This window comes from Odocoileus virginianus, chromosome 22, assembly GCF_023699985.2.
Source record: "Odocoileus virginianus isolate 20LAN1187 ecotype Illinois chromosome 22, Ovbor_1.2, whole genome shotgun sequence".
Taxonomy (NCBI): Eukaryota; Metazoa; Chordata; class Mammalia; order Artiodactyla; family Cervidae; genus Odocoileus; species Odocoileus virginianus.
Window position 1 is genome coordinate 3,510,635 of NC_069695.1, and position 22,450 is coordinate 3,533,084.

The following is a 22,450-nucleotide window of genomic DNA, read 5'->3' on the forward strand; positions in this document are numbered from 1 at the left end:
TTTTAATACCTCCCCAAACTTCTTGGTTTAATTAAATCTACATTCTATCTAGTTGCAATTTTTATAGAAGCTGCTTTAAAGAATAAAAATAATAATCTGGAATTAGCTCATCATGAATGCGAAAATGCTTTCTCAAAGAATGAGAAACAAATATCTCAGGAAGTAAAAATAGGCTTCCTATACTCTTTTTAAACATTACCAATTTGCTTTCTGTAAGTAGAAAATAGTAGTTTATGTAGTCTCTCAAAATTAAATATCAAATAGTGGTGGGCTACTTCCCTCGTGGCTCAGATGGTAAAGAATCTGCCTGCAATGTGGGGGACCTGGAGTCAATTCCTGGGTTGGGAAGATCCCCTGGAGAAGGGAAAGGCTACCCACGCCAGTATTGCCTGGAGAACTCCATGGACAGAGGAGCCCGGCGGGCTACAGTCCATGGGGTCGCAGAGTTGGTTGGACACAACTGAAGCAACTTAGCACAGTATTGAAGCTGCTGAAGTCTCAGTTCTTTGTGAGATACAAGTTGTAACGAATGTATCCGAGTTCTTGGATCCTGGCAGCAGTACACTCAACTCCAGTGTTTTCCCCCCAAGGACGTGAGTGACAAGCTGAGCCTCCGCTTCCCCGGCTTATACGTGGTGGGACAGAGAGACCTGCTCTTCAACTACAGGAGATTCTTTGTCAGCTTGCTGCACGGGGCTTTAACGTCACTGGTCCTCTTCTTCATACCTTACGGTGCCTACACGCAGACCATGGGGCAGGACGGAGAGGCGCCCTCAGACTACCAGTCTTTCGCGGTGACGATCGCCTCTGCTCTCATAATAACAGTCAACTTCCAGGTATGTGGCTTTAGCTGACCGTGTCCAGTGCCCACTGCATCTGTTTCTGTGCGCAGACCAGCAGGCACATCTGCCTGGCTCCCACTCTCCCTCCAACCGAGCCTCTGCCGCTCTGCAAGTATGAATGGATGCTATTTTCATCTCTTACAACAAACGTATTTCCCATTTCTTGCCTGAGCCAAGAGCAGCTTCTGATTGTTCAGAAGCCAAATCATGCCTAAATTGCTGAATTCTATTTTCAGAATCCTTAGATCCTTTATTTCTTGCTAACTCCCAAAAATGAATGCTCTGTTTTTCTCTGGTTTCCCAACAGATTGGCTTGGATACTTCTTATTGGACTTTTGTGAATGCTTTTTCAATTTTTGGAAGCATTGCACTTTATTTTGGCATCATGTTTGACTTTCATAGTGCTGGGATACATGTTCTTTTTCCATCTGCATTTCAATTTACAGGTTGGTATTTTCTAAATCCCAAAAATAAATGAATAGAAAAATATCATTAATTTAGATTCTGACATAACTTCAGGGTAAGTAAAAACACAAAGTGTGAATTACTGTGAGTGAAAATTAATGTCCTGAGTAGAGACTGAATGGTGGTTAGTGGGTTGGAAGCAGGGTAACATGATGGGAGGAAAGCAAATTAAATAACTTTAAGCTATAACTGTGCTTTTTAATTCTTCCATAAAATCTAATATTGGAAGGTTACTGGGAAACTAGGGATACATGTTTCCCAATATAGTACGATAGTTTAATCTTTCTAAAACACTACCTAGAAATACATAATAAAATTTGGGGTACATTTTGATTTTGTTATTTCCACATGAGGAATATACCCTAAGATGAAACACACCAAATTTTGGAAAGGTAATCTGTACAGATTGTATCACTACAACACTAATGTCTTTTAAAAACTGGAAATAACCCAAAGACATAAGAGTATCAAATTAGCAAAAGAAATTATGATGGAATTCTAGAACTTAAAAGTGGATTGTTAGGGAGGGAGGTGGGAGGGGGGTTCAGGATGGGGAACACATGTAAATCCATGGCTGATTCATGTCAATGTATGGCAAAAACCACTACAATATGGTAAAGTAATTAGCCTCTAACTAATAAAAATAAATGGAAGGGGGGAAAAAAAGTGGATTGTATCATCAGAAATATGCACACAGAGCAGTAAGTAAACTTATAAAAAACAATAGTTTACAGCTGTATAAAATATGACAAACGGACAAATGTTAGAATGAACTAATATCATAAAATTTATAGCATAAATTAGAATTTATGAACTTACTATGGATAGTGTAGCTTGGATTCAAAATGGAAAAAAAATGCTCCATAAACTTTTTTCCCTGTAAAAGAATTTTTTTTAAATGACCAGTTGTTTGGTTATAAAAGGCAGTAGCTGTGGTAAGAATCCACCTGCAATGCAGGAGATGCAGGAAATGTGGGTTCAGTCCTTGGGTCTGAAGTTCCCCTGGAGGAGGGCATGGCAATTCACTCTAGGATTTTTGCCTGGAATATACCAGGGACAGAGCAGCCTGGCAGGCTACAGTACATGGGGTCACAAAGAGTTGGACACAACTGAGCACATACGTGGTAATAACCCTTTCCTTATTGGAATTGAGCTTTTTTTTTTTTTTTTTTTTTTTGGTCTGTGTTCTTCCTTACTGTGACTGTGTTTTAAAATTTTAGTACTCAGTTACTTAGGGTATTCCCATAGGGAGTGTTTTTAAAACCCATACACATTTATCAGTGTTAAAATCACATTTAAAAAATAAACACTATTATTTTTATAAACTCACAGTATTAAGTACAGAAAATATTGTAACAAATTTGGCTCAGTTTTAGAATTAAGTAGTATATATGATTACCTGGTTGTATTAAGAGAATTGAATTGTTACTTCCTCTGACATAAAAAACTAGAAGCTGAGTTCAGTACAAAAAGCCAAGCTCTAGCTGGATGGATATGGATTTTAATTCAGGAGTTGCATAGCTAGTTCTGTTACCGTGGACCAATTTTTTATTAATACTGCTCCACTACTTGGTTTCTTCACGTAGTAAAGACGGCAGTACTCACCTCTCAGAATTGAGTAAATGGCATGATTTGTATAAAACACCTAGCATGAGGCTTACCCACAAATAGTAGTGCCCGTTGTTAATATGTGGAGTTTCAAACCAAAGGTATAAATTGGAAAGTGCTTTTTTGAAAATTTTATTTTTAATTGAAGGATAATTGCTTTACAGTATTGTGTTGATTTCTGCCATATATCAACATGAATCAGCCATAGGCATATATAGGAAAGTGCTTTTTTAGGTTCCTGAAAAAAAAAATCCAAGTATAAATTGCCTATTTTTGCATTTTTATTAATTCAGTGCCAACAAATGTACCTTTTTTCCTTATTTAGTCACTTATATACATTTGCCTTGTTCCAAAGAATTTATGTTCCTTATTCTGCTTTGCTTAGTCTGGTTTTAAAATGTTTATTCCTTGAATGGTGATGGGTTATTCTGGGGAAGGCAATCTGGTTGTAAAAGTTTACCGGAGAGAATCCATTTGTGGACTGTGGAATATTAGCCATGCCCTCCCCTCCTTGGGATGAAAGGACCATTGTGAGTCATTCTCTGTGCTTCTTCCAGGCACAGCTTCAAATGCTCTGAGACAGCCGTATATTTGGTTGACCATCATCTTGACCGTTGCTGTGTGCCTGCTGCCCGTTATTGCCATTCGTTTCTTGTCAATGACCATCTGGCCATCAGAAAGCGATAAGGTATAGAAAAAAAACAGACTTCTCCTAACTCTGAGTGCCTCTCACAGAAATCAGAGCCTTACTCCAAAGCAGCTTTCCTGCAAAATTCTCAGCTCTTAGGAAGTTTGGTCTGTTTTTAGGACTACTCTTTAACTCCACCTTGCAAATAAGTCCCCTGGGATTGGTATTTTTGTTTGCTTGTTTTTTATCATAAAAAAGGAAGAACAGTATATACATCTACCCTCTCAATTTAGCAATTATATATTCAGCAATTATACTATTAGTATTTCGCCCTGCATACAGGTTGGGATTTTGTTTTTTCCATTTAAAGAAAAATGTCACCTCTTAAGCAGGATCCTTTGGCTCAGATGGTAAAGCGTCTGCCTGCAATGTGGGAGACCCCGGTTCGATCCCTGGGTCGGGAAGGTCCCCTGGAGAAGGAAATGGCAACCCACTCCAATACTCTTGCCTGGAAAATCCCATGGATGGATGGAGTCCATGGGGTCGGGAAGAGTCACGACTGAGCGACTTCACTTCTTTTTTTTTTGAGCTTCAAGTATTAGGAAGATACGGCTCAAAAGGGCTCAGTGATGACATACCACCTCCAGGCACAGAACAGGCTTCAGGCTCAGGTGATGAGCAGCGGCCTGGGCTTCTTTCTCGCTCTCCCCTCTGCTGTCTTTCTGACAGATGCTTTCTGAGAGATGGCTACAGCAGTTCCTGACACTGCATCCGGCCAAGTCTGCATCCAGGGGAAGATTAAAGCTTTCCCTTAGGAGCCTGGGGACTTTGGGGGAGGGCTCAGCACACTTCCTTCATGTCTCCTGAGCCAGCATTAGGGCACATGCCCATTCCTGGACTAGTCCAGAACAAGGGAAATCAATGGTCTCACCCTGCGGGTGCAGTCCACATCCCGGGAGGACTGCAGCTGTGAGGAGGAGGAAGGCACCTGGATAAGCTCCATCTCCATCAGAAAGGAGAGAGGCGCTGCCAGGCAGGCAAAGAACCTTCATGTCCTCTGTCTCTCCCCCACACTGACCAGTGTGTGCATTACAACACCCAGAGGCACTCTGCTACACCTGGGCCAGTCCGCCCAGGTTCTATGGGCTGCAAAGAGCGCCGGTTGAGGAGTGGGAGTCCTGGCGGCCCTGTTTCTAGCTCTGAGAGCTTGCAGGCCTCATGGAACCTCTGCCCCTGCCTCCTCCTCTCTATAGCCAAGATGGAGATGCCCACCCCTCAGGGAGGTGGGTGTGGGGAAGCCTGGTCCAGGGCCCCGGTCAGTCCGCGGGGCTCCCTCTGCGGGCGCAGACCCGCGTTTCCCTTCGGCCTCCCGGCTCTCCCTCACCTGGTCCTGCCTTTCCCGCTTCTGCAGATTCAGAAGCACCGCAAGCAGCTAAAAGCCGAAACGCAGTGGCAGCGGCGCCAGCACGTGTTCCGCCGGGACGTGTCCACGCGGCGCTCGGCCTACGCCTTCTCGCACCAGCGCGGCTACGCCGACCTCATCTCCTCCGGCCGCAGCATCCGCAAGAAGCGCTCGCCCCTGGACGGGGTCATCGCCGACGGGTCGGCGGAGTACCGGCGCACCGCCGAGAGCTGAGGCACCGGCTCCCGGGGGACCTGCAGAGAAACAGCACACGGAGGAAACGTCTTTGTCTTTTTATTCTTCTTAATGAGAGACTGGGAACTTTTTGTAGAAAACTGAACCTGTCACGAGGATGCTGAAGACAAGAACGTTTTCAGCAAACGACTTGCTTTTGCTGTGGCAATCGTCCAACCCAAGAAGACCTTTTGAAAAGTCAGATTATCAGATGTTGATGTTATGATTCAAAGTGAACATTTTTAACCCCGTCTCAATCTAGGACAAGAAAATTTGAAAAAGTCTTCTATTTCAGTTCAAATGGTATCGTTTTATAAAATTAGTAAGCTTTTCCTGTCTGGGATCTTTTGTCAGGAATTTCCCAGAGGCTCTTTTTTTTCCCCGGAGTCTACCTTACTATAACAAAGACCTTATAATAGTAATGACAGAAGACTCATGAATGTTCATCTCCTAAAAGCTAAGTGGCCTGCCTTTTTCAGAGTTGATAATGGGACCGATGATTTCATGTTCTCATGTGGATTTAATTCAGCTCAATCAACAAAAGTGACTTCACATTTCATAAACACAAGGTCTGGGTCTGTTTCCGTCTACTACCAGGTGAAAAAAGGACATTACCTACGTTTACTCCGACTATTGTGTATTATTTCAGCCACTTCCTGTAGAACCAAGTGAGCTTATTGTCTACGGTCGATTTAAAAAAAGATGCATTTAAATATTTATGGGTTTTTTTTTAAAAGCTTTTAAAAACTGAGGGTATCAGTGATAAATTGCAGAATATTCTGCAAAGCTTTCTTTTGAAAAGCAAACTTTTGTGCCTGCCTATGTGTTGTGTTTTTATAAGGGACATAAAACAGAGACCTCATTCTTTTCTACTTCAGAGAAACGGCTGTTAGTAGCCATATTCCTAAGGCTAATAAAATTATGGAAACTGGCCTCAAAGAGATAAGAGTTATTTATCCAGGGGCTTTTCTCATTCTCTGTGTTTCACACTCATTTTCGTATTCCAGTGAAGACACAGAAGTGTCTTCAGTAATTCTGTTCTTTACCATTAGGTTGTGAATGTTCACAATATTCATTCGAGTTCCTTATGAGGAAATCACTGTGTAAATAGCTCATTGTGAAGGTATAAGCAAAGAATGTTTAGTTCTTTATGGAAGTACATTTCTGGAAGTTTACAACTTTTATCTTGTAAATAAAAAATTGTAAGGTTTTTTTGTAAAGAAAAGTTAGCTTGTGTAATTCTGTCAGTTTCAGATTTCTCTCCCGTTTTGCGAATTGTGGGAAAGGTCGACAATGTAAATGTGTCAAAGACTTCCATGGTTGGGTGCAATATTAATTTTAAAATGCAAATTGTTTTGGATAAATTATTTCTATATTCTGTAAATCTGAGATTAATGTATATTTTTGTTTAAAAAATAAACGCTTTGGTAAAATTTTGGGCAAGTACAATCTGTTAAAGTATTTTTTAAGTTCTTTATTTTAGAGTGGGGCAGATGGTAATCTAGGCCTGCGCGGTTTCTAAAGGAACACAGGGATCCTTTGTGGTGAGAAGTAAGTTGCAGACGGGGGACTAAGTGTAGGGGCGAAGTGGCTGAGACAAGAGGCTCCGAGTCAGAGTATGGATTAACAGTTGGTAAGAACAACTATATCGAGGGAGAGTGCATCTTAGGATATGAGAAGGGGCACAATTCATCCAAGTGACCTCAGCTCTCTGGAGGTGGAATAAAAGCAATGGTAACCCCTGACCAAAAGCAGGGGCTGGGATGTGGGGAGACAGCCCAAAAATACAGGGGGAAGGGCTGGCAGGAAAATAAGCGAAGGGAAATTATCAGGGTGTTGAAGGGCAGGAGAGCAGGTAGGGACCAGGAGAGCCAAGTCTGACGCACAGCTGCAGGACAGGTGGTCAGCTCCTGGACAGGAAGGCAGGCTGGGACCCCATTAGGGAAATGACCCCTCTACCTTACAGAGGAGGAGGTTCTTTGAAGGGAGACAGAGGACTTTTGGGGGAGGTATCAGTAGTAGCAGGTGATGAGAGAGTTCTCGTTCTAGGGGTGTTTTGTAAGGTGGGAAATTAGGATCCAGCTCTCTGCTATTCTACACCAGATAGCCTGCTTCCGGAGCAGAATTTCATGTCTGCATCAAGGCAACCCTCTGGAAGTGGGACGGGGGGAGGAGACAGGACAGATTATTAGCCTCTGTAATAGAAATGGTATGAGAAAATCTCAGCAGACCTGGGAGATGGTCCCCTTTAAAAAAAAAAAAAAAGGCCACTTTTCCTTAGGATATACTACTGTATTTAAATTGGTGAGGAATAAATGTTTTTAACAAAAGAGCACCACCTAAAGGTTCTTGCTGATGCTCAGGACTGGAAACTGCTGAGTAAAGACAACTGGTGGAGATAAAATGGTTCTTAAGAGACTCCAACGTGATAGCAAAATGTACCCTAATGGAATCTAAATATGTTTTAACAGTTGCTGCCTTCATATGATGTGAACGAAGCTTAGGAAAATTTTAAGACAGCTTCTAAAAGTCTTGTCAGAATCTGCTAGTAAGTCAGAGCTGCAGTAAAACTTGTGGTGCATTTATAAATACAGAAAGGCCTGACCGAATGAGCGGAAAACAAAGCACCTGCAGGAAGAAGCAGTGATCGGGCTGGGCCCTTAAAGATAAACACTGTAAAAGGAATCTTCTTGACCTGAATAGTCATTTTTCTAAAGATTATAAATGTCTTACAAGCATATGAAAACATCCTCAACATCATTAGTCAATAGGGAAGTACAAATTGAAACCATAATGAGATACCACTTCATACCCACTAGAATGACTATTAAAACAACATGTGTTGACAAAAATATGGAGAAACTGTAACCCCCATCTATTGCAGATGGGGATGTCAAACACTGAACCCGCTATGGAAGACAGTTTGGCGGCGCCTCACAAGTTAAACAGGATTACCACACGCCCCAGCAATTCTCCTAGGTGTGTGTGGTGTGTATATATGTATATCCCAAAACGCTGCAAACAGGGACTCAAACTTAAACACCTGAATGTCCACAGAAGCACTATTTACAACAGCCGAAAAGGTAGAAACAGGGACTTCTCTGGTGGCCCAGTGGTTAAGCATCTGCCTGCCAATGCAGACGACAGGGGTTCAAACCCTGCTCTGGGATGACTCCACATGCCATGGGGCAGCGAAGCCCGTGTGTGCCACGGCTGGGCCCACATGCCCTAGAGTCCACGCTCTGCCACAGGACGAGCCGCCGCAGTGAGACGCTCCATCGCCCCAACTGGAGAAAGCCAGCACACGGCAGCGAAGACCCAGCGCAACCAAAAATAAGTAGTATCTTTTTTTTTTTTTTTCCTAAAGATAGAAACAACCTGGGACTTTCCTGATGGCTCAGTGGTAAAGAATCCACCTGCCAACGCAGGAGGCACTGGTTCGATCCCTGGGTTGGGAAGATCCCCTGGAAAAGGAAATGGCAACCCACTCCCGTATTCCTGTTTGGGAAATCCCATGGACAGAGGAACCTGGTGGGCTACAGTCCATGGGGTTGCAAAAGCGTCGGACACGACTTAGTGACTCAACAGCAGCAAGAAGAACCTAAAGATCCACCAGCAGGGAAACAAATGGGGTATATCCATATAATGGAATCCTACTTCGCCATAAAATGAGGTCAGTTTAAGATAGTGACATAGGAAGACCCTGAATTCACTTCCGCCTGTGAACACACCAAATCTATAGTTACATAGGGAACAATTTCCTCTGAAAAGAAATCAAAACAGCTTAATGAGGGACTCCGGGAAAAGCACGAAACGCAACCGGCGGGGAAGCTGAGACATGACTTTACCGAAAAGCCCGCCGCTGGTGCCCTAAACTCAGGGCTGCTCCATGAGGAGCACGAGGCTGTAACTCACAGCAGGCATCCCGACATTTAAGACCTGCATCCGAGACAAGGCCGAACACCTCCAGCTTTGAAAGCCAACGGGACTCACATCTGAGGCCCAAAGGTCACAGCAAACAAACTGCTATTAAAGAGCTCATACCTTCAGACTCACCCGCACCAGGGCCCAGCGGAGAAGGAGCCGACCGAGATGCACCCGGGCTTTATCTAAGGGGCTCACTGCTTATGTTCACCTGTCGGCCCGAGGGCCAGGCCTCTGGTTTAACGCCCATCTAGGGGCCTGCTGGGGCAGCCTCCCACGCAGAGGCTGGCCGACACCATCTTTTTTATTTTTTAATCGAGGTTTCCTTTTCTCCCCACGGTTAGCACCATCTTTACATCCTCCCTGTGCTGCAGTCTAGAGCACCAGTGTGTCCCAGGAGGGAGCTTTCACACGTATCTGGTATCCTGCTTTGCATCAGGTACCCTGGTTTTCATGACCACAGCTTAGGGGGCGCCCTCGATTATCTGGCTGTGGCGCCAAGTGGGGCTTGTGCTCAGTCGGTCCCACAGGACTGTAACCAAGAGAAAGCTTTTCACCTGCTCCCAGCTCCAGGGCACAGCAAAAGGCACCAGTCCGTGAAGGCAGACGACGAGAGTCCCACTGCCCTAGCTCGCGCTCTCTTAGTAGGCGACTTTAATACCGCAGTTTCATGAATGGATAGATCACCCAGACAGGGCACCAACAAGGAGACATTTGTTTCAAACAATGTGTTAAAGGAAAGGGACCTAACAGACACACACAGACCATTTCATCCAAAAGTAACAAAATACATGTTTTTCCTAAGTGCACACGAAACTTTCTCAAGGGTAGATCATTTGTTAAGCCACAAAACAAGTCTTCTTAATTTAAGGTGACAAATCATACCAAGCATCTTTTCTGTCCACGGTGGTATGAAACTAGAAACCAATCACAAGAAGAAAACTGGAAAAAAATCACAAATATGTGAACTTTATTAAATAAAATGCTACTGAACAACCAATGAGTCGATGCCAATGATGTGATATACATACAGAAAACTTCAAAGACTCCACAAAAAAAACTGTAAAAACTAACAAACAAAAAATAGTAAAGTTGCAGGATACAGTATCAATACAGGTGACTCTTGAACAAAGAGTTTGCACTGTGAATCCACTTATAAGTGACTTTTTTTCAATAAATACACTATAGCACCATACGGTCTTGACAGTTGAACCTGTAGATGCAGAGGGCCAGCTGAAAGTTACATAGATTCTTGACTGTGTGTGTGGGGTGGGGGCAGTGTTGTTCCTTGCCAACATTTGTTATCTTTTTGACAATGGCCATTCCAAGAAGTGTGAGGTGGTATCTCATTGTGGCTGTGATTTACATTTTCCTGATAATTAGTGATGTGGAGTATCTTTTCATGTACCTGTTGGCTGTGTGTGTCTCTTTTGGGGAAAATGGCTATTTTTTAATTGTTTTTTGGGTGATTTTTTTTCCCTTTTGAAGTGTATGCATTCTTTATATATTCTGTATACTAACCCATGTAGAGAATGATTGGCGAACATTCTCTCCCATTCAGTGATGCCCTCTGCTGCTCAGGAGCTTTTTAATGACATAGTCCCACTTGTTTGCGTTTGCTTTTATTGCCTTTGTTTTTGGTGTCAAATCAAAAAAACAAAAAATTACCACCAAGACTGAGATCAAAGAACTTACCACTTCCGTGTTCTTCGAGGAGTTTTATGGTTTCAGGTCTTATATTCAAATAATTTGGTCCACTTTGAGTTAATTTCTGTGTATGATGTTAGATAGTGGCCGCAGCAGCCTACCCAAATTGACACATAAAATTAGCCATCACACTGGGAATGAACAGTGAGTTACCCAATCAGCAGTGTCCATCAGAGGCATCATTACTTCTTCATGTTTATTTGCAGAGAAGACATTTAAACTGATTCCAAAATAAGCACTTATAACTTTGAAAGTTATGATAGTTTTACCATTGTTTTTTTTTTATAAAACAAAATCCGTTTTTCTAGTATTTTTTCAGTTGATGTGAAATTCATGTAACTTAAAAGTAACCATTTTAAAGTGTGCAACTCAGGCATTTAGTACATTAGTTCACAGTGCTGTGTAACCACCACATAGATCAAGTTCCAAAACATTTTCATTACAACAGAAGAAAGCCTCATACCCATTGTGATGGTTAATTTTATGCGTCAACTTGGGTTGACAGACGGCAGAGGGAAGATTAGATTACTGACATAGCTGAACTGCTAACTGACTACTGACCTCCAGACTACTTCCGTATGAGAACAATAAATCCTTCTTTGTTTAAACTGTGTTAGGGTTTCTGCTACTTGTGGCTGAAAGCAATTCTAAATAACACAATGCAAAAAATAACAGTAAATCCACAAAAAGGAAGAAGTTTAAAGGGGGAAAACAGTCTGAATACAATTAGATAAAAAATACATAAATTAGATGCATAATAATTGTGGGAAAGGAAATAAATCTGTAATTGTTGAAGGTGATAACGGTTGTATTTTTGGAAAACACAGGAAGGTCAACTAAAGAAACTATGACAGTAAGAATTCAACAAGATAGTGGGAACAGAACAAATGTAAGGATAACTTTCATTTATCATTTATTAGCAACAACAGACGGAAGATATAACGGGGAAAAGACAGGACTGCTGACCGTTGAACAAGGCAGGGCTTGGACAGGCCACCCCTGCACAGCTGGAAATGCCCATAAGACCTGACAGGTGGGTCTCCGTACCTGTAGTTCCACACCCATGGGTTCAACCAACCATGGACCGTGCAGTACTGACTGCAGTATTAACTGAAAGAAAATCTATCTGAAGAGTGGGCCTGTGCAGTTCAGATCTGTGCTGTTCAAGGTCGACTGTTTGCTGTCACTGCTGTTGAGTCGCTCAGCCGTGTCCGCCTCTTTGCAGCCCCATGGACTGTGGCCCACCAGGCTTCTCTGCCCATGGACTTCCCAGGCAAGAATACTAGAGGGGGTCATCATTTCCTTCTCCACGACTATGTTTACAACTTCAAAAAAAAAAAAAAGGATAAAATACTGAGGAATAAAGTTTACAATTAAGACCTATATGAACAAAGCTTTAAAATAGTAGTGAATTCAGAAGAATAGTTAAGCAACTGAATAGCTAAGCATGCTTAACTATTACTATGCAATACTTAAGCATGCTGTGTTCTTGGATAAGTTGTAACACCATAAAGAGCAGAGACTTCCTAGTATATAAAAGGCATATGAACTCTCTAAAAATGCCAGTAATTTTCTTTAATAGACAGACTCAAGTTCACATGAAAAATTATTACAATAAAAGCCAGTAAACTAAAAGAGAAAGCAATGTGGAGAGACTACCCCTACCATATATTAAATCATATTATAATTTAAAAAGTAATTTAAATAATGTGATTCTGATGCATGATTATACATTCTATGGAACAGTTTAGAAGATCCAGAAATAGCTCCAAACATGTGTGGAAATTTACTACACATAAAGGTGATATCAAAGGTCACTGGGAGACAGACAGGCTTTTTAATTAACCATACTGGCACAACAGGAAAACAAATCGAATACCTTACACTATAGTAGAATACATTTCAAGTAAATAAAAGATTTAAATGTAAAAATACTCATAAAACCACTAGAAGAAAAACATGAGAAAATTCAAATACAGAGTGAGTAGAGAAAGGCTTTCTAATTAAGACTAGGGAATTCCCTGGTGGTCTAGTGGGTAGGACTTTGCACATTCACTGAGGACCCAGCTTCAAGCCCAGGTAGGGGACCTAAGATCCCACAAGCCCGGTGGCACATCCAAAACAAAAAAGACTAAAAGTCCAAAGCCTGAAAAGAAAGACTCAGACTAGTAAGTTCAAATAAAAGCCTTCCTTATTAAAAAAAAAAAAAAAAGTACAAGAAGATAAATGGTAAAGTGGATAAAAATATATTTGCAACTCACATCAAAAAGCTAATTACCCTAATAAAGACTTCCTTGGATCTGAAAGACTCCAACAATCCAACAGGAAAAGAGAAAATATGGGCAAAGCACACAAAGAAATCACAGCAAAAGATGTACAAATGGCTCTTCTACACACAAAAAGATGCTTAATCATATCTGTAATAGAGAAATCCAAATCAAAGTTATTTTAGTAGACCACTTCCACCTATCAACTTGGCAAAAAAGAAAAAGGCTGGCAATGCAATATTGATATTATGGCAAACAAACCCCCTATTTTATTACTGGTAGGAATATAAATTGATAAAACTCTTAGCAACTTAGTCATATCTATTAAAATTTCAAATATATATATATATTGTGACCTAGCAGTCACATTTCTCAAATTGATCCTGCAGCTAAATTTTTCCCACAGGGGAAATGACATGTACAACCATTCTACTGCAGCATTATTTGTAAAACACTGGCAGTGGACTAGAAATCCATCACAGGGGACTGGTTAAATGAAGTCAAGTACATGCTGATGACAGAACGCCAGAAACTACAGCAGAGATACCAGAGAATGAGATCTCCATGGTTCATCGTGATGTGAGAGGAGCAGGTACAGAACTCTGTGTGTGGTGGCCACCCTTTTATATACAAAACAGCAGAGGGGAAGGAGATGAAACTGATCTGTGGATTCCCATTCCTGATCAAAATTTCATAGGGTTTTTTAATGCTAAGAACTGACAAACTGATTCTAAAATTCAAACGGAAATGCCAAGGACCTAAGATAGCCAAAAGGAGAGAGAAAAATAAAGTCAGAGAAGCTAGTATCACTTGATTTCAAGAATTGTTATAAAGCTATATTCATGCAAAGATGGGCACGATAAAGGACATAAATGGCAAGGACCTAATAGAAGCAGAAGAGACTAAGAAGAAGTGGCAAGAATATACAGAAGAACTACACAAAACAAGTTTCAATGACCCAGATAACCGCAATGGTTAGGTTATCACCCACCTAGGGCCAGACATCCTGGAGTGTGAAGTGGGCCTCAGGAAGCATTACAACGAACAAAGCTAGTGTGTGTGTGGCGTGGGGTGGGGGGCATGGAATTCCACCTGAGCCATTTAAAATCCTAAAAGATGATGCTGTTACAGCGCCGCACTCAAAGTCAAAGTCTTAGTCCTCAGTCATGTCTGACTCCTTGTGACCCCACGGACCGTAGCCCAGCAGGCTTCTCTGTCCACGGGGTTCTCCAGGCCAGAATACTGGAGTGGGTTGCGTTTCCTTCTACAGGGGATCTTCCCAACAGAGGCATCAAAACCAGGTTTCCTGCACCGCAGGTGGATTCTTTACCATCTGAGCCACCAGGGAAGCCCCAGCAAATCTGTAAAACTCAGCAGTGACCCACAGGACTTTGCTGACAAAGGTCTGTCTAGTCAAAGCTATGGCGGCTCCAGCAGTCATGTATGGATGTGAGAGCTGGACCATAAAGAAGGCTCAGCACCAAAGAACTGATGCTTTCAAATTGTGATGCTGAAAAAGACTCGTGAGAGTTTCCTGGCCAGCAAGGAGATCAAACCAGTCAATCCTAAAGGAAATCAACCCTGAATATTCATTGGAAGGACTGATACTGAAGCTCCAATACTTTGGCCACCTGGCTCGAACAGGCGACTCATTGGAAAAGACCCTGATGCTGGGAAAGATTAACGGCAGGAGCAGAAGGGGATGACAGAGAATGAGATGGTTCGATGGCATAATCAACTCTATGAACATGAGTTTGGGCAAGCTCTGGGAGATAGTGAAGGACAGGGAAGCCTGGCATGCTGCAGTCCATGGGGTCGCAAAGAGTCAGACATGACTATAACAACAACGAAAAAAGAAATTATATTTAAGCCAAAAAAGGATAGTTGAGTTGACATGTTTTCCTACTTAAGTCACAAATCCTCTCAAAAGATTTCCCTAGCCCACATATTCCTCCGTAGACCAGCAACCCTCTGAGGTTTACTTTGCCCCCTTCCGTGACTGGGAATCCAAAGACATGGTGGTTTCCCATTCATGGTTACAGACAGAGAGCAGTGTTCTATTAGGCCATTTATATACACATGTTTTCTCTGACAAGTGAAAGTGAAATCGTTCAGTCATGTCCAACTCTCTGCGACCCCATGGATTGTAGCCCACCAAGCTCCTCCAACCATGGAATTTTCCAGGCAAGAATACTGGAGTGGGTTGCCTTTTCCTTCTCCAGGGGAACTTCCCTACCCAGGGATCGAACCAGGTCTCCTGCATTGCAGGCAGACACTTTACCATCTAAGCCACCAGGGAAGCCCCCAAGGTCATGTCAAATAAATGGTACCATCAATAAAAGTTGAGAGAATGTTCCATATTTAAAGACCAGTACAAATTTACAATCCAATCAATTATCAGCTAAGATAAGCTCATTAGTAGGATGCATAGGGAGAAATAACTCTCAAAGTTTTTAAATTATCAGAAATTTGACTTTGGTAATTCCCTGGCAGTCCAGAGGTTAGAACTCTTCGCTCTCATTGCTGAAGGCCTGGGTTCAATCCCTAGTTGGGGAACTAACATTCTACAAGCTGAATAGTGGGGGTAAAAAAAGGAGAAAAAAAATGGCCTCAAAACTTTTTGGGGGGGTCATATGGCTTGCAGGATCTTGACTCCCCAACCAGAGATCAAACTTGCGTCCCCTGAAATGGAAGCATGGAGCTCTAATCACTGGACTGCCAGGGAATTCCCCAGCCTCAAAAGTTGAATCAAATTATAATGAAAGTGTTTACAATAAATAAAAGAGGAAGGGAAATTCTAACATGGAGAGAAATCTAAACCTCCCAACCAATTATGGTGAAAAGGCCAGGGTGCTCTTGCCAAATTCAGGATATAGGTCACTCACTCCAGAATAACCTATGATCTCCACTTGGAGATCAGTGTTCTTCATTCTCAAGGTGCTGTCACAAGCCCTGGAATGCTTCTGTTTCTTCCCACCAGGGATTAAAGATACTAGATCTGGATTGTGAAGCCAAGGAAGGAGGGCTCCACAGTCTAGCATTTTGCATCAGGAATCAATTCTCTCAAGTGATAAGAATCTAGAGGTAGGCTAGAGGTCAATGTGGCAAATGGGAGTCATCTTGCAGGTTCATTACAAAATGGGTGCTGAGCCAAGCTGTGTAACAGTCAGTCATGGAAATCCTATAGGAGGCTTCTGGTAATCATTTGCTTTCAAATTCTCACCCACCCTCCGCTTATTGTGTGTGACCAACATAACGTGCAGGCTTCTTGAAGAGTTTAATAGAGGTAACACTAAGGACTATTTCTAAAAATAGAGCTATGGTTCACATTTTTTGAATACTTGCATCAGGATTTCAGCAATGTAAACATCTTGAGTAAATATTGGGGGCTTCCTCCAAGGCTCAGCAAGAAAAGAATCAGCCTGCAACACAGAAGACTCGGGTTCCATCCCTGGATCGGGAAGATTCCCTAGAGGAGGGCATGGCAACTTGCTCCAGCCTTCTTGCCAGGAAAAGCCCATGGACAGAGGAGCCTGACCGGCTGCAGTCCACAGGGGTGCAGAGTCGACACGACTGAAGACACCCTGAGTAAACATGGACCCAGAAGAGCTCTTTTTAGTTTACAGGGTTTGTCCAAGACTGGGGCATTTCTTACAATTTCCTGACTTGGGGTGAAAATACCTTCACCTGGATCTGCTCCAACAGCAAACAACAATTCTCACCAACCAAAAAATTATCAGCTGGGCCTCTGGGACTCCCAGAGAACCCCTAGGAGCCTAAGCTCCTGCTAAACTGGTACCATGACTGCTCTTCAAAGTCACCTGGAGGAGATCCACCTCACTGCTTTCAGAGACACAATTCACTGCCTTGAAAGCTTCTCCAGCTCTTCCTCCATCTGACCCTGTCTTCACCTTTCTTCAAGGCTACCCCAAATCCCATGTTATACCCAGGACAATTCAAAGAAACTGGGGTTGGGGGGGGTCACAGCACTAATCCCCACTCGGCAGAAAATCCAAATACAACTTTATAATCAACCATCTGCAAATTCAACCACCCCCAGAGTGTAGTACTGTCGTATGCTATTGCTGTTTGTTGTAGCCACACGTTCTGGGAAACAAACTCACTCAGGACAATGCAGATAGTGGAGTGTAGTTTATTACATTAGCGGTTCCACTGGCGGGCCCAAGGCAGTCTCCTCTTAGCCAAGGACCCCGACCAGTTTTTGTGAAAACATTATATACCCTAAGTGTACCTGCTCAGACCCACCTTCCCAAATTCCTTGAAACTAGTCTGGATAAGGTAAAAGAGAGATTCGATCAAAGTTAACCCATGATTCATGTGTCACAAGACTAGATAAACAGTGGATACTTATCAATAGGCCTGTGGTCATATCCCAGTAAACAGAATGGAACCTACCACTTTGTCCTGTTACAGAGAAAATGAGCATACTCTTTTAGGCGACGGAGAGTCCAAGTGCAAGTCCTGAGGCTCTTTCATCCGGGGCTCTGGTTTCCCGTTGGCATGCCACTTCTGTAGACACCGGGCAGAGTTCAGAGGCCACTGGGAGGGTGACCATGCGTGTAGCCTGATGTGCGCAGCCTGGCCTGAGACGGAGCCCAGCTTTCTGCCTCCTCCTTCACGTTACGGGTTAGTCCGTAAGCCGTGTCTGACTCTTCTGCGACCCCATGGACTGTAGCCCATCAGGCTCCCCTGTCCATGGGACTTCGCAGGCAAGACTACTTGAGTGGGCTGCCATTTCCTTCTCCAGGGGCTATTCTGACACAGTGATCAAACCTGCCTCTCCTGTGTTGGCAGGTGGGTTCTTCACCACTGAGCCACCAGAGAAGCCAGCATTTTTTTTTGGTGGGCGGGGTACGACGACTAATATCGGTTCAAACTCAAGTTCAAGGGTCAACTGTTGTACTTCTTACATTGAACTATAAGGTAAGGAAAGGTGTTGAAGCTGAAAAGTTGGGAGTTTTGAGACTCAAAAGCTCCTATTTAATGGCCTGAAGCAAGAGAGAGGGCATTTTCTGAGAGTTGGGGCAGTGGAAAAGATCTGCAAAGTCTGAGATACTTGGAATACTGGCCAGAATTCACTGGGGGTGAAGGAGGGTGGAACAGGAGATGGGGAGGGCCCACCAGCAGCCCTCAGTAGTTTGAAGGCTTGAAAGTTTGGTTTTGGAGGGTCGTGGAACAAAAGAACAATGATTAACTATCAATACCATCTATGTTCTAATTCAGAAGGCTCTCTAGATGCCGAGCACACTCTAGGCATTTCTGTGTAACCTGACCTCATACTGACCTCAGAAAGGGAACCTTTCCAGGGGATTATTAGCATTTTTCGGACGAAAACCCTGAAGCTCGGAGAGGTTAAGGAATGCAACCTGGGTCACCCAGGCACAAGGTAAGAGCCCCACGCGTCCTAGGGTATCTGGCTTTAAAGCCCCACTATTCACCCTCCTTAAAAGACTTCAAAATAGTTTCATTCACTTTCACGGAGACATGATAAGATAAAGGTAGCAGTCGACAACCATGAAGGAGTTCTGGGAATCATAGAAATAACGAACAAACTGAAGTGCTTAAATTTAACTTTACAAGAACCAGGAAAGTTACGTTTTCAGTTCCTTAAATCAATAGCTTCACCGTAATCATAACCCTACTTTTTTGTCTGCAATTTCAAACCAGTTTTAAATACTAAGCTTTTCTTTTTTGGACTGCTTGGCCGATTCGTTAAGCAAACAAGCTCCCCTCCTCCACCCCTCTCCAACCCTGTTCCCGGTCCAGGGACGGGGAAACGTGCCCGACAGACGCTCACAGGGATTTTCGCCTCTTCTTTCTCCGGAACTGTTTCTAGGAGCAAATAAAGAGACGGCGCGCCTAGAGCGTCGCCGCGAGCACAGCGTGAGGCCCCGCCTTCCCGCCGCACCTGGGAGGTGCGCGCGCACCAGGAAAAGCGCGCCCAGGGGCCGGAACGCGGAAGTGCCCGGAGACAACATGGTGGCTCCGTCGTCACGAACCCGGAGCGCAAGCCGGCAGCCGGCTACGGTGGCCCGCGGGGGCCCTTATAGTGTCAGAACGCTGACTCCCCTTTGGCTCCTGGTGGAGCGAAGGGGATTTCCACACAGGCATCAGAAGAACCCTGAGCGGGCGCGGGGACGGAACAGCCAGGACCACCAGAAAAGGTTACCCCCAGCTGGCTAGAGTCGGAGGAAGAGAGAAGAGCAAGGCCATTCATTGAATTCCTTCATTCCCTCGTGAGCACCGACAAACTTTAGTTTGTTCTTGTGACTCCTTTCAGCGATGCTGTAAAGGGAAGTTCTGCTTCCGGAGAAACTGGACTAAACCAGTCTGGACTGGACTAAACCAGTCTGTCCAACAGCTAGTTATCAAGTGCTTACGGAGTGTAAGGCTCTGTGCTAAGTGCCCCCAGAAGGTATGAGCCCCTTCTCACTCTTCGTTGAGTGTGTTCCCTGGTTAGAGAAGGTGCTATGTACTGTGGAGATGGCCAGGGCATTCCCTAAGTCCACAGATGCTGGCGCTGTAGACAGGGAGGGTACATCCTCTCTGGACGGTGACGCTATAGTTGATGGGCATGTTGCTGCCTCCTTCGGGGGTTAAAGGGCTTCCCTGGTGGCTCAGATGGTAAAGTGTCTGCCTGCAATGCGGAGACCTGGGTTTGATCCCTGGGTCAGGAAGATCCTCTGGAGATGGAAATGGCAACCCACTCCAGTATTCTGGCCTGGAAAATTCCATGGAATTCTATGGAAAATTTCCAGGAGGAGCCTGGTAGGCTACAGTCCATGTGGTCACAGAGAGTCGGACACGACTGAGCAACTTCACCCACCTGGGGGTTAAATGCAATTCACCAGCCACCAGCTGGACACAGGGTCACTTCAAAGATTAGTGTCCCATCAAGTCCTCAAATGATGCTTTTGAACTGTGGTGTTGGAGAAGACTCTTCAGAGTCCCTTGGACTGCAAGGAGATCCAACCAGTCCATCCTAAAGATGATCAAGCCTGAATATTCATTGGAAGGACTGATGCTAAAGCTGAAGCTCCAATAATTTGGCCACCTGATGCGAAGAACTGACTCATTTGAAAAGACCCTGATGCTGGGAAAGACTGAAGGTGGGAGGAGAAGGGACCAACAGAGGATGAGATGGTTGGATGGCATCACCGGCTTGATGTACATGAGTTTGAGTAGGCTCCAGGAGTTGGTGATGGACAGGGAAACCTGGCATGCTGCAGTCCATAGGGTCGCAGAGTCATACACGACTGAGTGACTGAACTGAACTTCAAAGTCTTCAAAGTCAGTTTCTGTTGTTGTCAGCTGGGTCCTCCATAGTGGTAATCAGCTAGCCAGTTCAGCCTTAATGAAAGACAGTCTATGTAGCTGAACTCACTCATAGCCTCCAGCCTGTTACTGTAGCCACTTTGTGTATGGTTTCTTTGAACAAGCACTGGGGGACTTGGAAGGTGGGGAGGGAAGGCCAACATCCACAGTTTACAAAGACCTCCTCTCTACCGAATGCCTTCTAAGGGGTGTTTACATGGAGCAAGATATCTTCACATGTGCCCATTCAGAAAAATTCATCCACATACTTCCCCACCAGACCACCATACCTAACACCTCTAATCTTGTTCCTTCTAAGCCCCTGATTAACTGGTCAACCCTTTAGCCCGTGTCCATCAGTCCCTCGTGCCACCTCTACTCACCTAAGTGGTAAGCCAGTCATCCACTGAGAGTTCTAGCATCTAAGCCGATTCCCCTTTGAAACTGTCTTTTTTAAAACTATATCTTTATTTTTTATTTTTAGTTTATCTATTTATTGGCTACACTGCACAGCATGTGGCATGTCCCTGACCAGGAATCAAATTTGTGCCCCTTGCGTTGGAAGCACAGTCTTAACCATCAGATGGCCCGGGACACCCCCCTGCTTTTTCAGAGCCACACACTGGCTTGTGCTAGCCTACTACACAGGCGTCAGAGACTGGATGTGGGGAAGTCTCCTGAGTCTGTGGGTGTGGCTCGGGGACAAGGCAACAGTGCCATCAAAGCAGGTGCTCTGGGAATCTTCAGGCCCATTCCTGTAGACACACTTGCTTTCCTTTTTACAGTGGGATGTCTCTGTGTGCATCCAATTTTATGAATCAGATGACGCTCAACTCATGAAGGACAGTTCAGATGACTGTGGCCTTTGAGTGAAGGTGCAGCCAGCCTGCCATGAGGGAGCTGGAGCAAGAAGTACCCGAGCTCACCCCATCCCTGCCGGTGCTCCCCCACTGGCTGCATCCGCCCAAGACACAGAGAGCCCATTGCTGCATCTACATGAGCCAGCCTCTGGGGTCTCCATGCAGGATGAAGAGGAGAAATTCACTGGTTGGGCTGTGGTAGCGGCCTCTAAGATGGCCCCCACTGACCTCCGCCCCCTGGAATTCACCCCCTGTGTAGTCCTCTCCTGTATTGTAGTAGTGCTGGTCTGTGCAACCAGTTAAAATACAGCAGAAATGATGAAATGTCATTCGTTGGGTGGGTTATGAAAAGGCAGTAGTTTGGGTTTTAGTTGCTGTGGCATGTAGCTTCCTAAGATGGCACTGGGACCCCTGCCACCTCCTGGGATTCATGCCCTGGTGTACAGCCCTTTCCTGGAGCATAGGCTGGACCAAGTGACTCGAATCTAAGGAACAGAAAACGGCAAAAGGGATGGGAAACCAAGGACCGCGGCTTCCATCTTGCTTGCACACTCTCTTGCCTTCTTGCTCACTTGCTCTGATGAAGGACACTGCCCACTGGAAAAGCCCTCGTGGCAAGGAGCTGAGAGAGACCTCCAGCCAAGAGCCAGCGAAGAACTTGAGGCCCTGAGTCCAACAGCCTGAGGATCTGAGTCCTCCTGACACCCACAGGGGTGTGTGGGAAGAGCATCACCCAGGTGAGACCTAAGAATCTTAGCCTCTGCTCACTTCGGCAGCACGTCTCCTAAAACTGGAATGGTACAGAGATTACCATGGCCCCCGTACGAAGATGGCACACAAATCTGCAAAGGGTTCTGTGCTTTTGTGTTCTCTCACAACAGCTTTCATCACAAACTGCTAAAACACTATCTTAAATGAGCTCCAGGTGGCACCGTGATGGCAGCCTTTTTAGAGGCCCAGTGCCTGAAACCCAGGCTAGGCCTTGCCAGACTCCTGGTCCACAGGCAGTGCGAGAACACCACTGTTGGTGCAGTTCGGAGGTCATTTATTATACAGTATAGAGTATCGGTAACCAATACAGTCTCGCTGCCTCTCCCCCTCCCCCACTTACTTCTGGGGAGTCAGCTGTCCTGTCATTGGGAGCCCACGTGACATGAGACCTCCTGCCAAGAGCCAGA

At 44.4% G+C, this 22,450-nt stretch overlaps 1 protein-coding gene, 1 long non-coding RNA gene and 1 other non-coding gene across 9 annotated transcripts in view; 2 read left to right on the forward strand and 1 right to left on the reverse strand.

Annotated features, from left to right (window-relative positions):
- ATP8B1 (ATPase phospholipid transporting 8B1) overlaps positions 1-6,628 on the forward strand; it is a 109,817-nt gene extending 103,189 nt beyond the window's left edge. For all 6 annotated transcript variants that reach the window (XM_070452466.1, XM_070452464.1, XM_070452468.1 and 3 more), the window contains 4 exons: positions 591-836; positions 1,150-1,288; positions 3,473-3,603; positions 4,955-6,628. In XM_070452466.1, coding sequence (XP_070308567.1) covers positions 591-836; positions 1,150-1,288; positions 3,473-3,603; positions 4,955-5,179 — 741 coding nt within the window. In that variant the 3' untranslated portion in view covers positions 5,180-6,628. The remainder of the gene's footprint in view (positions 1-590; positions 837-1,149; positions 1,289-3,472; positions 3,604-4,954) is intronic.
- LOC139030348 (uncharacterized) lies at positions 203-18,889 on the reverse strand. 2 transcript variants are annotated; one of them, XR_011482653.1, is made up of 4 exons: positions 17,494-18,889; positions 4,928-12,135; positions 2,127-2,184; positions 203-1,299 (listed from the first exon to the last, which is right to left on the reverse strand). It is a non-coding gene; the product is annotated as an uncharacterized lncRNA (long non-coding RNA). The 2 variants fall into 2 exon arrangements; XR_011482654.1 differs by lacking the exon at positions 2,127-2,184.
- A 3,143-nt stretch (positions 18,890-22,032) lies between these two features.
- On the forward strand, positions 22,033-22,136 carry LOC139030497 (U6 spliceosomal RNA). The gene has a single exon (XR_011482861.1). It is a non-coding gene; the product is annotated as a U6 spliceosomal RNA (small nuclear RNA).
- Positions 22,137-22,450: the final 314 nt, after the last annotated feature.